Below are 14812 nucleotides of genomic sequence, written 5' to 3'. Positions count from 1 at the left end.
TCCCAGTTCATGACACTTGATGAGATAGCGAGCTTGTTGCTTGAACATCAAGTTATCATTCGTGATGGCGATGAGCTCGCAGTCACACAGGCCCTTCATGTACACAGTGTAGGCAAGGTACGGATCTCTGGCCTCACAGAATTTGCCGACAACCAGCGGCTCGTACAGCTGAACGGTCACATTTTAGAAAGGGTTAGCAGTGAGGACTGAACTGACTTACATTGCTCTCCTTCAAGAACGCCTCCGAGTTGTTGTTCCAGTCGATATAGATTCGCGAGTGCATTGTGCATAGCAGGGTCTTGGCTTCCCGACTGCACGTGTGCCTCCAACCACGGAAGGATCAACTTCAGCTGGTTCCTTGTTTCTACCTCGTTCACGAGTTTGCCGATAGGAAAGTTGCCGGGAACAAAAGCAACGACTCGATAGTCGTCTCGACATCTAACAGACCCCCAATGACCTGCGGCATCCTGACCGAGTTGACCCGTTTGAAAGTAAACCTCGAGGAAGCTGGTGAGACCATTCTGATACAGGTACAGCACGAGGTCATGGACGAAGTCGAAGCGGTCGCAGACGATGATGAGAGGTTGGTCCGAAAGCTTTGCCTCAGGAAGTTCTTGACTTTCTCCGGGTTGTAGTAGTTGCTCTCACTACAAGCGACCTCACGAATATGGCCTGTACGGGTGGCCACCTGAATGTATTTGAAGTGAACCTCGGGATCCCGGCTGGGTTTGACGACGGAACCAAGGTAGTAGGTAGTAGTAAAGGCCTGATCATAGAGCGTTAGTGTCCAAGAACATGCCATGTATAGAACGAGGCCACCTCCGAATGACTTAAACGTGAAGCCGAGCATCACAAGCACCACATCCACATCCAGCGCTGCAGCTTCGGGGTGGATAACAAGGACGTCACCAGGCTCATACCTGCCCACCGCCTCATCTCGTCAGCAACAGAACATGACCAACCCGGGCGCATGCACGCACCATACATCCTCCTCGAAGTCAAAATCAAAAGTGCCGCAAATCCTGGTACCAGTCCTCCACGGTGATCCAGCGGTTGCACGACATCGCCGCGGTATGATATCGGTAGTCCAGCAGGAGCGGACCCATGAGAGCACTGGAGTTTGCCCCGTCCGCGTCAAAGAGCAACACTCGGGGAAAGGGAACTGGTGGGATCACCACGTCGGGCGGGAGGGGTGCAACGCCAGCAGCACGTCCTCGAGCTTGTCTACCCACAGCTCAAACGCGCCATCAACCCTGACCACCAGTCAGCCCATGGCACACGCAAAACCGCGAATAAAAAACGATACGACAACGTACCCGAGCCGGTGCCGGTCATCCCCCTCGTCGCGCGCACACACCTCCATCACACTTCCATAGGCTTCTTATTCGAATACCTTCACGTCCACCCAGCCCGCTTCAAGCAGTAATTCTAGCAAACGAAGACGCCCCGAGATATACACCCATGTCCTGGGCTGTGGTGGTCACCGCGCTTGGCCGGTGACCGACCCGTGGTACCTTCCCACGCCCGGGCCGGTGCCCCTCGGTATATGCCGCTGGTGGCCGTAACGCGCCGTGGCCTAGCCGAGGACCTCGGAATATACTATCATGAGGGGGGAGTTACCGATCTTTGAGCGCTCGGGCTTCCTCTTCTGTATTCCGGGATGCTTTGTCTTCATTTTTACATGGGCAGATGTATGCACTTCCACATTACATTTTGCAAATTTTTTTACATGTTCTCGTGGTGAGGAGGGAGAGACGGCAAGATGCCGGTGGTGGGTGTTGACGGGGGGTGGTGTTGCTGATTTTGTCACACAGATGTCACGCTCATCTCGCGGACGGAGCGCTCACGCGGCTGCCATATCGGGCTATACGTCGTCACGCTTTTCATCGGGAGTGTTACAAAATGCAGGCTGAAGCATGTCTGATTGCCCAAAACACTTATCGGGATGGTGGAACACAGTGCTGTAGCACATATTGCTATCACCCAAACATCACTTGGGTCAGTCATTCTCAGTATCAAGAGAGATCTTTGATATTAGTACATCTACCATAGTTGCAAATGTGGTATTTGACGTCTCATTCAGCAATCCCGGAATGCCTGAACCCCTGGCTTGGTAGAACACATCTACTGATGTATAGTATCGTCCTACAATTTTATCTGATTTATTTATTGGGTGTGGAAGCAGCGACAGCAGTGTTGCTGATTTTTACGATTTTGCAACTTCGCCCACGTGATAGTAAGCCAGGAACCCTTATCCAGCGGAGGCAAAAATGTCCAAGCGCCGAAAGGCCAAATCCGATGTTTTTGTCCGGATTGGATAATGGTTCAGCATTTTTTTGACATTTTTGTCCGGATGGTGGATGAGGGTCCTCCGGAACCACATTTTGTCTGGACGGTGGAATAAGTAGTGCAGAGCAAGGGTATGGATAACCCTTAAGGGTCAAGGGTAAGGGTATCAAAGGGTAAGGGTAGGGGTATGGATTTTCAAACCCTTGTACCCTTGGAGGGTATCACTACCTATAGTATATATGTGTTACGCAGCAGCAAAACACGAGCATCAAGTCGAGTCGTCACGAGACAAGGTCTTAGTCTAAGACACAAGTCCATTCAAGTGATACTTCTGGCGATGTCCTCGCACTGAAGGTCGATCAGAGTTTATTGTTATGACTTGCAGTAGCTGTCTGCTACTAACGGTCGATCTTAGTCAAAGGCAAGTGAAAAGCTGATTTAATGGTAACCAGGTCGAGATGGGGATCCAGCTTGACTGTTACAACGCTCCTCACTTGTGGCACGTCTTTTCTTTTTCTTTTCCTTGTTCCCTTTACGTTACCAGACCACGTGATCCAACACGTGACTCATCGGAGCGCAACCTCTGATTCTTTACCCAGATGTCCAGAACCCCTAGTCTGGGGTTACACCGGATCCAACTCCGGACCTTCTTCTTATCACACATGCAAGACGTGCATGTATGCCTCATCTTTACCTCGTTCTGATACACGACTCGTTATCCCCATTAGTACTGATTATCTCTCACGACCTTACTCAGCTTTCTCATACATATTACTTTCTTGCCGTTACCCTGCCCAGATATTGTTTCACCTTATCTAGCCAATGAAGGATCCCGCATTACTGCATAGTACTGCAGATACCTTTTGTATAAATAGACGACCTTGTCGAGCTGGATCCCCATCTCGATCTGGTTACCATTAAACCAGCTTTTCACTTGCCTTTGACTGAAATCGACCGTTAGTAGCAGACAGCTACTACAAGTCATAAGAACGAACTCTGATCAACCTTCAGTGCGAGGACATCGCCAGAAGTGTCACTTGAACGGACTTGTGTCTTAGACTAAGACCTTGTCTCGTGACAACTCGACTTGACGCTCGTGTTTCACTGCCGCGTAACATTAGGTCGAGATCTTATTACTCTCTGTGACTTCCTAGAGTCTAACAACGAACTACCAACCGGACCGAACCTTGAAGACTGAACGATACACCCGATTCGATTGCTAAAGCACCGTTTGAGATTACTTTGTAATTAAGGCAGCTGAAGGGATAGACTGATCACTCATCTTCGGAGAGAGGTCTGTCCGAGAGACCAATAGGCCGAGGAGGCTGAGGTAATCACTCGAGCAATCAGCAAATAGGTGTATCAGTTTGAAGATAGAAGACACTCTACGGGCTTGTTAGCCAACGACGAACGAACCCACTTAGTTGAGGATGGTGTGCAGTCAACATGTAGACATAGGCCACACAGAAGAATTTATCCACGCTGGCTTTGAACTACATCAAACCGACTGCTCTTCCCAGGCAGTACATCGATCTCCTTTTATCTCAGGCAGAGTGGGATGCACAGAGGAACGTACACATTTTAAACGGATGACCTTTACTCATCAGACCAGATCAACACATTGATCACCCAAGTGGTGACTACGAAGCAGCCCTACCCCATAACGTTGGAGGGCTCGTACTATCACACATCGCAGACAGTGGCATACCTATCTCTTATCCAGGAGAAAGACCAGACGCCCCTTGCCTGTCCAGGATCCCATACCCCAACCGATTCTTGCACCAATCATATTTGATTACATACCACCGATGGCTACAGTTACCATGGATGAAGGACGTCACCATGTCAGCCAGAAGGAACTTGGTTTTAGAAAACCCGAGATCTTCAATGGTTCAGACCGTTCGAAGCTTAGGGAATTTATAAACCAATGCAAGAATTACATGGCCGGAAATAGCCATGTCTACCAGGAGGACAATCAGAAGATCACATTCGTGCTATCGCACATGCAAGGAGGAACAGCAGGATCATGGGCACAGAGCTTCATAGAAACGGAACTCACCAATGACGACTTCCTTTCTTATGGGAGTTGGAGAGACTTCATTGCGAGTGTGAACAAAGCATTTGGCGATGAAAATATTGAAGAAACCGCTCGTACCTTGCTGCATAACATCAAGCAAGGAACTCGTACTGCAGACGACTACATTGCCGAATTCCGATCGATTGAATCCAAGGCGAAATTAGAAGATGCCGGAAATATCGAGTATTTCAAGTGGGGACTTAACGACCCACTCCGACAAAGGATATATGGGATGGAAAGCATGCCCAAGACACTTGACAAGTGGTATGAATACGCCTCGTGGTTTGATAACCAATGGAGATCTGCTCAGATCTTCAAGCGAGGAGCTACTACGACAACGCGAGGAAAGGGCCGATCTGTCCATTGTCCCTACTACTTGGCTTCTGCAAAGGATCCAAATGCAATGGATGTTGATCGTGTCAATATCTCGCGCTTATCCCCGGACGAGCGACAGAAGCGAATGAAAGAAGGATTATGTTTCCTATGCGGAAAGAAGGGCCATATAGCCAACGACAGACAATTTCACCCCCAGTCTGGAAGTTTCACCCGTGCTAGAACGATACAGCCCGGGTTGGACACAGACACGATCACATGGATCAAAAAGATGCGAGAAGACCTCGCACAAAAGAAGGAGACATCGAAGGAAGAAACCAGAGAGGAACAGATCGCCTATATGCGAAACGTCTTCAATGACATGACTGATGAAGAACGAACCCAATTGGGTTTTTGAGACGACGGTCACTAGTAATGCATGAACCGTCGCATCTCACCGTATCTCCCCTCGTTATTTGTAACACTAGCGGAAATTCAATCACTGTGAATATTTCGTTGGGAGAGAAGGAAGACGTTACAACAGAAGCCTTGATCGATTTCGGTGCAGCCGAAACGTTCATGAACATTCGTTTTGCAGAAGAAAACGATTTCATCAGATGGGAATTACCGAAACCGATTAAAGTCATGAATGCAGATGGCACACCAAATCAAATGGGTACCATTACTCATTGTACCTGGAAGATGATGAAAATCGGAGGAAAGAAGACACTTACTCGCTTCCTCTTGACTGGCATTGGCAAAGAAAACATACTTCTCGGCATGCTGTGGCTTAAATGCCTCAATCCGATGATCAACTGGGAAACCGGTGACTTTTGGTTTGGTAAAGATGCCAAATGGCCACCGAAACCCACCATCAAAGATGCACCAGATGAAGAAGTTTCAATTTTCAAGGAAGATGGACTCCCAGAGTTAATCACCACCGAAACTTCCCCTACCTCGTTTGGGCATTCGGAATCTATCAGAGAAATCATGGCCGATAACACTGAGCGTGGCGAGTTACCCGCAGTGCGGAATGATACCGAACCAGATGACCCACCATCAGAACCCCCTATGGATCAGCTCGATGACGACGATCTAGTTATATCCTATATCGCAGGAGAGCCAGTTATTGGGATATTTGAACCCATCAGGAAGGAGTCACCTTTGACGAATGAAGAGACTGAAACCGCAGTCTTCACCATACGAAGAGGCCCCGCCATTAGAAGAATGACACACAGTACTCGATCCCCATTATTCTGTAACGCACAGAATACGGTCTTTTACAAACCATCTGGTAAATCACAAGAATTGGCACAACAGGCACACAAGGAAGCATCAGCTGTAGACAAACCCAAAATCGTCGAGGAGTTGGTCCCCAACTACCTCCACGATTTGAAGTCCGTCTTTGAAAAGAAAGCAGCTGAACGCTTTCCAGAAACCAGGCCTTGGGACCACGCCATTGACTTGAAACCCAATTTTATTCCACGCGACTGTAAAGTCTATCCATTATCGCTCAAAGAACAAGGAGCGATGGATGACTTCCTGGAAGAGACTCTGTGAAAAGGATACATCCGACCGTCGAAATCTCCCATGGCTTCACCATTTTTCTTCGTAGGAAAGAAAGACGGAGCACTATGTCCCTGTCAGGATTACCGATACCTGAATGAAGGGACGGTGAAGAACGCCTATCCTCTTCCGCTCATTTCTGACCTTATGGATCAATTTAAAGGCGCATCGGTCTTTACAAAAATGGATTTACGCTCCGGATATAACAATGTCAGAATCAAAGATGGTGACCAATGGAAGGGCGCATTTAAGACAAATCACGGACTTTTCGAACCTATGGTCATGTTCTTTGGACTCTGCAACTCCCCGGCGACTTTCCAAATGATGATGAACGCACTCTTCAAGGACATGATCGATGAGGGATGGATAGTCATTTACATGGATGATATCCTCATCTTCTCAAATGATTTGGAAGAACATCACGTTCGAACCCGACGTGTACTCCAACGACTCAAAGATAACGACTTATTCCTTAAACCGGAAAAGTGTTTCTTTGACGTTAAAGAAGTTGAATTCCTAGGCATGATCATTCGAGAAAACTACATTGGCATGGACCCTATCAAACTTAAAGGAATTGCAGAATGGCCTGAACCAAGCACGGTAAAAGGTGTTCGCTCTTTCCTAGGGTTTGGAAACTTCTATCGGAAGTTTATTGCCAACTTCTCGGATATTGCCAAACCATTGACGAATCTTACGCGCACTGCCACTGGATCTCCACCTTTTGAATGGACAACAGAATGTCAGACAGCTTTCGACACATTGAAGCAACAATTCAGTACCGCCCCAGTACTGTTATTGCCTGACAAGGCAAAACCCTTTATTGTTGAATCTGACGCTTCCAAGTTTGCTATGGGTGCAGTTTTACGCCAAGCCGACATCAATGGAGACCTCCATCCTTGTGCCTACATTTCACAGATGCTCAATCCAGCTGAACGGAACTACAAAATCTACGACCGCGAACTCCTCGGAATCATTCGAGCCCTCACTGAATGGCGCCATTATCTTGAAGGCTCTCCCCATCCCGTCGAAGTTCGCAGTGATCACAAGAACCTCACGTACTTCCGTACAGCTCAGAAGTTAAACCCCCGACAAGCACGATGGAGTCTTAAATTATCACAATTTGATCTTCACCTCATCCATGTCCCTGGCACTCAGATGATCCAATCTGATGCGCTATCTCGTCGTAATGGACTCGATGACAGTGAAAGTGACAATGAAGATTGCATTCTTTTACCCAATGCACTATTCGTGCGATCCATTTCCCTGACACTATTCGACGAAATCAGGAATCACGCAGCAAAAGACCTCATTGTTCACGAAGCCCTCGAAGCAATTGCGCACAAAGGGCCATTCCCCATGAAATCATCGCTTTCCGACTGGGAAGTTCACGATGGTGTCATCCTCTACAAGGGAAAGATTTACGTTCCACCATCCGAAACTCTTCGTCGTGACCTCGTTCGACTGCATCACGACTCCCCTGCCATGGGTCACCCTGGAAAGTTCAATACTCTTGAACTGTTACGTCGTGAATTCTGGTGGCCCGGCATGTATACATTTGTCTACAATTATGTTGAAGGCTGTGCCGCCTGTCAACAAATGAAACTGAATACTCATCCAACTCGTATTCCTTTGGAACCAATTCCCGCCGACCCAAACGCATTACCATTTTCCTGTTGTACCACCGATTTTATTACCGACCTCCCCGTTTCCAACAGTTTTGATTCAATTATGGTCATAGTAGACCATGACCTTACGAAGGGGGTGATTCTTACGCCCTGCCTCAAAACGATCACAGCCGAAGGAACGGCCAAGATTTTTCATGACAAAGTATACTTGCGATTTGGACTACCCGACCGAATCATCTCGGATAGAGGACCTCAATATGCCTCCAAGGTTTTCCAAGAGTTAAATCGACTACTCCAGATCAGATCATCAATGAGCACAGCTTATCACCCTCAGACAGACGGAGAAACAGAGCGAGTCAACCAGGAGCTGGAAATCTATCTTTGACTTTATTGCGGAAACAACCCTGAAACATGGGCCAACCGCCTGCCAGACCTCGAGTTTTGTCATAACACAAGGGAACACTCGGCACGGAAGATGAGCCCATTTCGCATCATGATGGGATACAAACCACGTGGACTCCCTTCCGTATTTCCGACCACGAACATTCCATCAGTTAAATCCAGGCTTGACATGTTGCAGAAGATAAGACTAGAAGCACTAGCCATGCATGAGTTAGCCCGACAACAGATGGCGGACCAAGTCAGACAAGGATCACCGAAGTTTACACTAGGACAGAAGGTCTGGCTAGACTCGAGGAACCTGAAGGTCAATTACGCCTCGCGCAAGATAGCACCAAAGCGTGAGGGGCCATTCGAAATTGTCGAAGTCATCGGACCAGCCAACTATCGTCTCAAACTCCCGAAGACCTGGCGAGTTCATTCCGTATTCCACGCTGCCCTTTTATCTCCTTATCGTGAAAACGACATACATGGTCCGAATTACGTGAACCCACCACCTGATGTCGATGATAACGAAGAAGAGTATGAAGTCGAAGCCATCCTGAATCACAAGACGTACCGAGGTCATCTGAGGTACTTAGTCAAGTGGAAGGGATATTCTTCAGCAGAAAACTCGTGGGAACCTACCCACAATTTACAGAATGCCAAGCGAATCCTCGATGCATATAAAAGGACCAGGAGAATCCAGTAGAGGAGAAGAAACCCGGAATGACTACCACGACGGTTTTCCTCATCGTCTTCCTAATCGTCCTCCACTGCACAACCCTCACTTTTCTTTGGATCATCCACCGAATCCTTATCAGACGACTTGTCGAACACACACTCTTCACGTGAGACAGCCCACACGCTAACGGCTGGGGTGATCAGAACGATGCCTGGAACTGATCAGGCAGCTCTTATCTCTGTGGGAATACTCTTTATCGTCCAATGGATTTTCATCTATTTGATTATTACCCGGATCCACGACATTCTATTTCACATCACAGATAACCGTGATCCCCTTAATGACCGAAAGGTATAAAAGGAGGAGAAGATGATATATCATCAATGCCCACTTCCGCTATAGACGACCTTGTTCACAATATACTCGCTGAAGTCGCCTCCACAATTATGAGCATACCCGCATCGCCTACGCTTGTCAATGGAGTACCCTCTCGAGCACAGACACCCTTTATCCGCGCCTCATCGCCCTCACCTTCTATCGAACTCAGTCACGCATCGGACGAACAAGAATTTGCCACACGTCTGGTCTCAGCTATCCGTGTTCCTGTCGACTTCACAGATATCCTCGTCGCCTTACGAAATTGCCCGCAAGATCGACAAGCGGTGGTTTCCATGCAATGAGCATTAGAAATGGTCGAGTGGATGCAGACGGCCAGACAAGAGCTCATCGCAGCAGAGGAAAGGACGAGTAGAGCCCGAACCAGAGTCGACCAAGTCTGGTCATTAATGCGCAGTACGGTCACTCGTACAGCACAGGAGATTTGGAGGGAGCATGGGGACGAAGACATTGGACACATCCTCGGATACACCACTGATGGAATACCCGCATCCACTCCTCGCTCGTTGCCAGAACCAATTCCCGTTCGACCTCGCCCTCCTCGTTCGCACGTACCCAGCGGACGATCTCCGTTATCCCAACCATCTTTCTCGACCGCATCCACTTCTTCGTGTCGCAGTCATCCCTACAGGGATGGACGTATCCCCGAACAAGGATCACGAACCAGTCGGCGGACATGCTACAGATGTGGAGGAGATCATTATGTTCGCGACTGCCCCCGACGACGATGAAGATCACAATATTTCTTGTGGGACAAGAAACGTTAGACGGGAGCTGATGTTACAACGCTCCTCACTTGTGGCACATCTTTTCTTTTTCTTTTCCTTGTTCCCTTTACGTTACCAGACCACGTGATCCAACACGTGACTCATCGGAGCGCAACCTCTGATTCTTTACCCAGATGTCCAGAACCCCTAGTCTGGGGTTACACCGGATCCAACTCCGGACCTTCTTCTTATCACACATGCAAGACGTGCATGTATGCCTCATCTTTACCTCGTTCTGATACACGACTCGTTATCCCCATTAGTACTGATTATCTTTCACGACCTTACTCAGCTTTCTCATACATATTACTTTCTTGCCGTTACCCTGCCCAGATATTGTTTCACCTTATCTAGCCAATGAAGGATCCCGCATTACTGCGTAGTACTGCAGATACCTTTTGTATAAATAGACGACCTTGTCGAGCTGGATCCCCATCTCGACCTGGTTACCATTAAACCAGCTTTTCACTTGCCTTTGACTGAAATCGACCGTTAGTAGCAGACAGCTACTACAAGTCATAAGAACGAACTCTGATCAACCTTCAGTGCGAGGACATCGCCAGAAGTGTCACTTGAACGGACTTGTGTCTTAGACTAAGACCTTGTCTCGTGACAACTCGACTTGACGCTCGTGTTTCGCTGCCGCGTAACATTGACGAGGTCAACTACTTATACAAAAGGTATCCGCAGTACTACACAGTAATACGGGATCATTCATTGGCTAGATAAGGTGAAACGATGTCTGGACAAGGTAACAGCGAGGAAGTAATATGTATGGGAAAGCTGAGTAAGATTGTGAGAGATAATCAGTACTAATGGGGATAACAAGTCATGTATCAGAACAAGGTAAAGATGAGGTATACATGCTTGTCTTGCATGTGTGATAAGAAAAAGGTCCGGAGTTGGATCCGGTGTAACCCTAGACTAGGGGTTCTGAGTGCCTGGGTGGAGAATCGGAGGTTGCATTCCGATGAGTCACGTGGTAGATCACATGGTCTGATAAAGTAATGGGAACGAAGAAAAGAAAAAAAAAAGACGTGCCATAACTGAGGAGCATTGTAACATCAGCTCTCGTCTAACATTTCTTGTCCCACAAGATATATTATAGCCTTCATCGTCATCGGGGGCAGCCTCGAACATAATGATCACCTCCACATCTGTAGCATATTCGTCAGCCAGTTCGTGGTCCTTATTCATGTGTACGTTCATCACAGTAAGGATGACTGCGATGCGAAGAAGTCGATGCAAGTGAGAAGGAGGGTTGTGATAGTGGGAATCGACCTGTAGATACGTGTGAATGAGGAGGGCGAGGTCGAACAGAAATTGGTTCTGGTGATGAGCGAGGGGCGGATGTGGGTATTGCATTATTGGTGTATCCAAGAATGTGTCCGATGTTTTCATCCCCATGCTCCCTCCAGATCTCTTACACTGTACGAGTGACCATACTGTGCATCAAAGACCATACTTGGTCAACTCTGGTTCGGGCTCTACTTGTCCTTTTCTCTGCTGCGATGAGCTCTTGTCTGACCGTCTGCATTCACTTGACCATTTCTAATGCTCGCTGCATAGACACTAGTGGTGGCCATCATTGTATTACAATTGCTCACAACACTGGGCATCACAACACTGGGCAGGCCATTGTGCACAACTCACCAGCCATTGTAATTGTAATAACACTGGGCACATTGTAATACAATGGCAATTACAATGCCGGCCACATTGTAATTGAAAAAAGAAGTGTTCACAGTGATAAACCCCTGACCTTATGGCCGGAGATTTGCTTATGTAAGCTACACAAGTTATGTGCTCTAACCACTACATTATTGGTGCTTGCTGTTGCTTCAACCTCAATTGTATATAATGAGTCTGTCCACTACACTATAATATATAAGCTTCTATTACAAATACTAACACTTGTTACTGTTCCATTATATAACATTCTAACTCCTTATTTCTCATTATGTTTCTTTCTAATATCCTTTTAAGATATAATGCACATTCTAATATTATATCTAATACTATTACTTTAAAGCATTAGAAGTATTTGTAATAGAAGCTTGTATATTATATTGTAGTGGACAGACTCATTATATACAATTGAGCTTGAAGCAACAGCAAGCACCAATAATGTAGTGGTTAGAGCACATAACTTGTGTAGCTTACATAAGCAAATATCTGGCCATGAGGTCAGGGGTTCAACTCTCACTGTGAATACTTTTTTTTTCAATTACAATGTGGCCAGCATTGTAATTGTCATTGTATTACAATGTGGCCGGCATTGTAATTGTCATTGTATTACAATGTGCCCAGTGTTATTACAATTACAATGGTTCATGAGTTGTGCACAATGGCCTACCCAGTGTTGTGGGCAATTGTAATACAATGGTGGGAACCACAGCTGGCATAGAAACCACTGCTTGTCGATCTTGTGGGCGATTCTGTAGGGCAACTAGAATGTCTGTGAAGTCGACAGGAATGCTGATGAGTGCACACCCGACACAAACACCTAAACCCAACTAAAACAAATGAGAAGTAGGGTGCAATTTGTGTGTGAGGGAAGGACATCACAACTGTAAAATAAAGCAAGTGGGTCCCAGAACCTCGACCTAAGCCAAAGGGGGATGCAACCTGTAAAGAAATGAGGGCTTGCGATGTAAACGTGAAGTCGGGTGACAATCTACGACAAAGTCGCGAAAGTCGAAGGTAGGAAGCTAAAGTCGCAACACGATAAACTCGTAGGCGAAGGCGAACTAAATTGCAAATGGGAAGGGAACTATCTGTGGGGGTAGAACACTATGAGGAAACACAGTATTCACCATCTCGACGAAGTTGCAGTCAGTCTAATGCAAAAGTTGGATTAAGACTAACACAGGTTGCTATCGCTATATCGCTATGTCACTATTGCAGTGTCGCAGTTTGCTATCACAGTTGCTGTTACAATGCTCCTCACTTGTGGTGCGTCTTTTCCTTTTTCTTTCTCTTTGCTCCCTTTATGTTACCAGACCACGTGATCCAACACGCGACTCATCGGAGCGCAACCTCTGATTCTTTATCCAAGATGTCCAGAACTCCTAACATAGGGTTACATCGGATCCAACTCCGGACCTTCTTCTTATCACACATGCAAGACATGCATGTATGCCTCATCTTTACTTCATTCTGATACACGACTTGTTATCCCCATTAGTACTGATTATCTCTCACGACCTTACTCAGCTTTCTCATACATATTACTTCCTCGCTGTTACCTTGCCCAGACATCGTTTCACCTTATCTAGCCAATGAACGATCCCATATTACTGTGTAGTACTGCGGATACCTTTTGTATAAGTAGACAACCTCATCGAGCTGGATCCCCATCTCGACCTGGTTATCATTAAACCAGCTTTTCACTTGCCTTTGACTAAGATCGACCGTCAGTAGCAGACAGCTACTACGAGTCATAAGAACAAACTCTGATCGACCTTCAGTGGGAGGACATCGCCAGAAGTGTCACTTGAACGGACTTGTGTCTTAGACTAAGACCTTGTCTTGTGACGACTCGACTATACGCTCGTGTTTCACTGCCGCGTAACAGTTGCAGTATACAGTCTCAAAGTATAGCAGTCTCGCTATATCACAGTGGGGTATATCGCAGTTCGAAGTCGCTATCGCAGTAAACACAGTTTCTCGGTGATCTGAAGTGAAGGGGGAAGTCTCCTACTGGTCTTCGACCATAATTGACATAGATACAGCAGGTATTTATAGAGGGGGAAAATGGGGAAGTGAAATGCGAAAGTCGTGAAATATCGAAAGATAGATCCTAACATCAGAAAGAGTCGCAATGGTCTAGGACCAATGGAAAAATAGGTAAAGGGAGTGGAGAGGTGAATGTCGTACGTTAGCGATAGAGAAGAATGGTAAAGTAGAGGAAAATCGAAAGACAACATATGCTACTTGTCCTGAACCACATGGAACACTCTAACGGCATCTCCAGTCCAGCACAAAGGTAGGGGGCTTGAAGGGGAAAGTCGAACGATAAAAGGAATGAGATTTGCAAAACAAGGGGTCACGACCATCGTGCGACACCGATAAGTCGGCATGATGAACCAGGGAGTCAGTGCGACATCCAAAAAGGTGGCACGATGTCGGGGAGGTACGGACTTAGAAGAAAATTAGCCAGAGCGCATTGGACTAGACCAAAGGACAACAGGTAAGTCATATCCGACAGTGGAGAGATGCAAGAGTGGCGTATGAGTGACGAAAGAATGTCGAATCTCAGAGAGAAGTCGCGAGGAATTGAGCAAAGTCAAACGAGAGGTCACGCATTGTCGGAAAGTTTGCAGAAGGTCGCAAAAGGGTCGGATGCATCTCAGAGGCTAATACATAGAGTAGTGAGGTCTGAGCGATTGCTGAAAAACACGTTTTTAGAGGCCAGGAGGTCTGGGAGCATATCATCTCCTCCCAACTGAATTATGAACCATCCTCGGTCCTCGGTCTGATCGGATCGTGAAGCGCAGTAGTCGAATATGTCACTCGAGTGTCTGCATTGTAATGCGAACTGGAAATGTGATGATACGATGACTTCCGATGCTTTGAGGCTACCTCAAGATTGTGCCTGAAAGTCGACCTAGTGCTCTCTTCATCGCTCTCTGTCTCGTCTCTGCTCTGGTAGGTCTTCCGATATCTGTGATGCAAAATGCGAAACTGGAATCCAAGTCTGCATAGAAATGGTAGT

At 46.9% G+C, this 14812-nt stretch overlaps 7 protein-coding genes across 7 annotated transcripts; 6 read left to right on the top strand and 1 right to left on the bottom strand.

The window, feature by feature from the left end:
* Positions 1-1004: 1004 nt before the first annotated feature.
* SCP_0300580 (hypothetical protein) lies at positions 1005-1363 on the bottom strand (the record flags this gene model as incomplete). Its single annotated transcript, XM_027755455.1, has 3 exons — positions 1005-1113; positions 1176-1253; positions 1317-1363. 3 exons carry the CDS (start codon positions 1361-1363, stop codon positions 1005-1007), a joined length of 234 nt encoding a protein of 77 aa, XP_027611256.1.
* Positions 1364-4112: 2749 nt separating this feature from the next.
* Positions 4113-5096, top strand: SCP_0300570 (hypothetical protein; the record flags this gene model as incomplete). The annotated part of the gene is made up of 1 exon (XM_027755454.1): positions 4113-5096. The coding sequence occupies one exon, from the start codon at positions 4113-4115 to the stop codon at positions 5094-5096; it is 984 nt and encodes a 327-aa protein (XP_027611255.1).
* Positions 5097-5113: 17 nt separating this feature from the next.
* SCP_0300560 (hypothetical protein) lies at positions 5114-6238 on the top strand (the record flags this gene model as incomplete). Its single annotated transcript, XM_027755453.1, has 1 exon — positions 5114-6238. The coding sequence occupies one exon, from the start codon at positions 5114-5116 to the stop codon at positions 6236-6238; it is 1125 nt and encodes a 374-aa protein (XP_027611254.1).
* Positions 6239-6268: 30 nt separating this feature from the next.
* On the top strand, positions 6269-8254 carry SCP_0300550 (hypothetical protein; the record flags this gene model as incomplete). Its single annotated transcript, XM_027755452.1, has 1 exon — positions 6269-8254. The coding sequence occupies one exon, from the start codon at positions 6269-6271 to the stop codon at positions 8252-8254; it is 1986 nt and encodes a 661-aa protein (XP_027611253.1).
* A 219-nt stretch (positions 8255-8473) lies between these two features.
* SCP_0300540 (hypothetical protein) lies at positions 8474-8959 on the top strand (the record flags this gene model as incomplete). Its single annotated transcript, XM_027755451.1, has 1 exon — positions 8474-8959. The coding sequence occupies one exon, from the start codon at positions 8474-8476 to the stop codon at positions 8957-8959; it is 486 nt and encodes a 161-aa protein (XP_027611252.1).
* Positions 8960-9378: 419 nt separating this feature from the next.
* Positions 9379-9612, top strand: SCP_0300530 (hypothetical protein; the record flags this gene model as incomplete). Its single annotated transcript, XM_027755450.1, has 1 exon — positions 9379-9612. The coding sequence occupies one exon, from the start codon at positions 9379-9381 to the stop codon at positions 9610-9612; it is 234 nt and encodes a 77-aa protein (XP_027611251.1).
* Positions 9613-9763: 151 nt separating this feature from the next.
* SCP_0300520 (hypothetical protein) lies at positions 9764-10183 on the top strand (the record flags this gene model as incomplete). Its single annotated transcript, XM_027755449.1, has 1 exon — positions 9764-10183. The coding sequence occupies one exon, from the start codon at positions 9764-9766 to the stop codon at positions 10181-10183; it is 420 nt and encodes a 139-aa protein (XP_027611250.1).
* Positions 10184-14812: the final 4629 nt, after the last annotated feature.

Source organism: Sparassis crispa, assembly GCF_003851025.1.
Source record: "Sparassis crispa DNA, contig_000002F, whole genome shotgun sequence".
In the NCBI taxonomy this organism is placed as follows: Eukaryota; Fungi; Basidiomycota; class Agaricomycetes; order Polyporales; family Sparassidaceae; genus Sparassis; species Sparassis crispa.
This window is presented reverse-complemented; position numbering and strand designations above follow the sequence as displayed.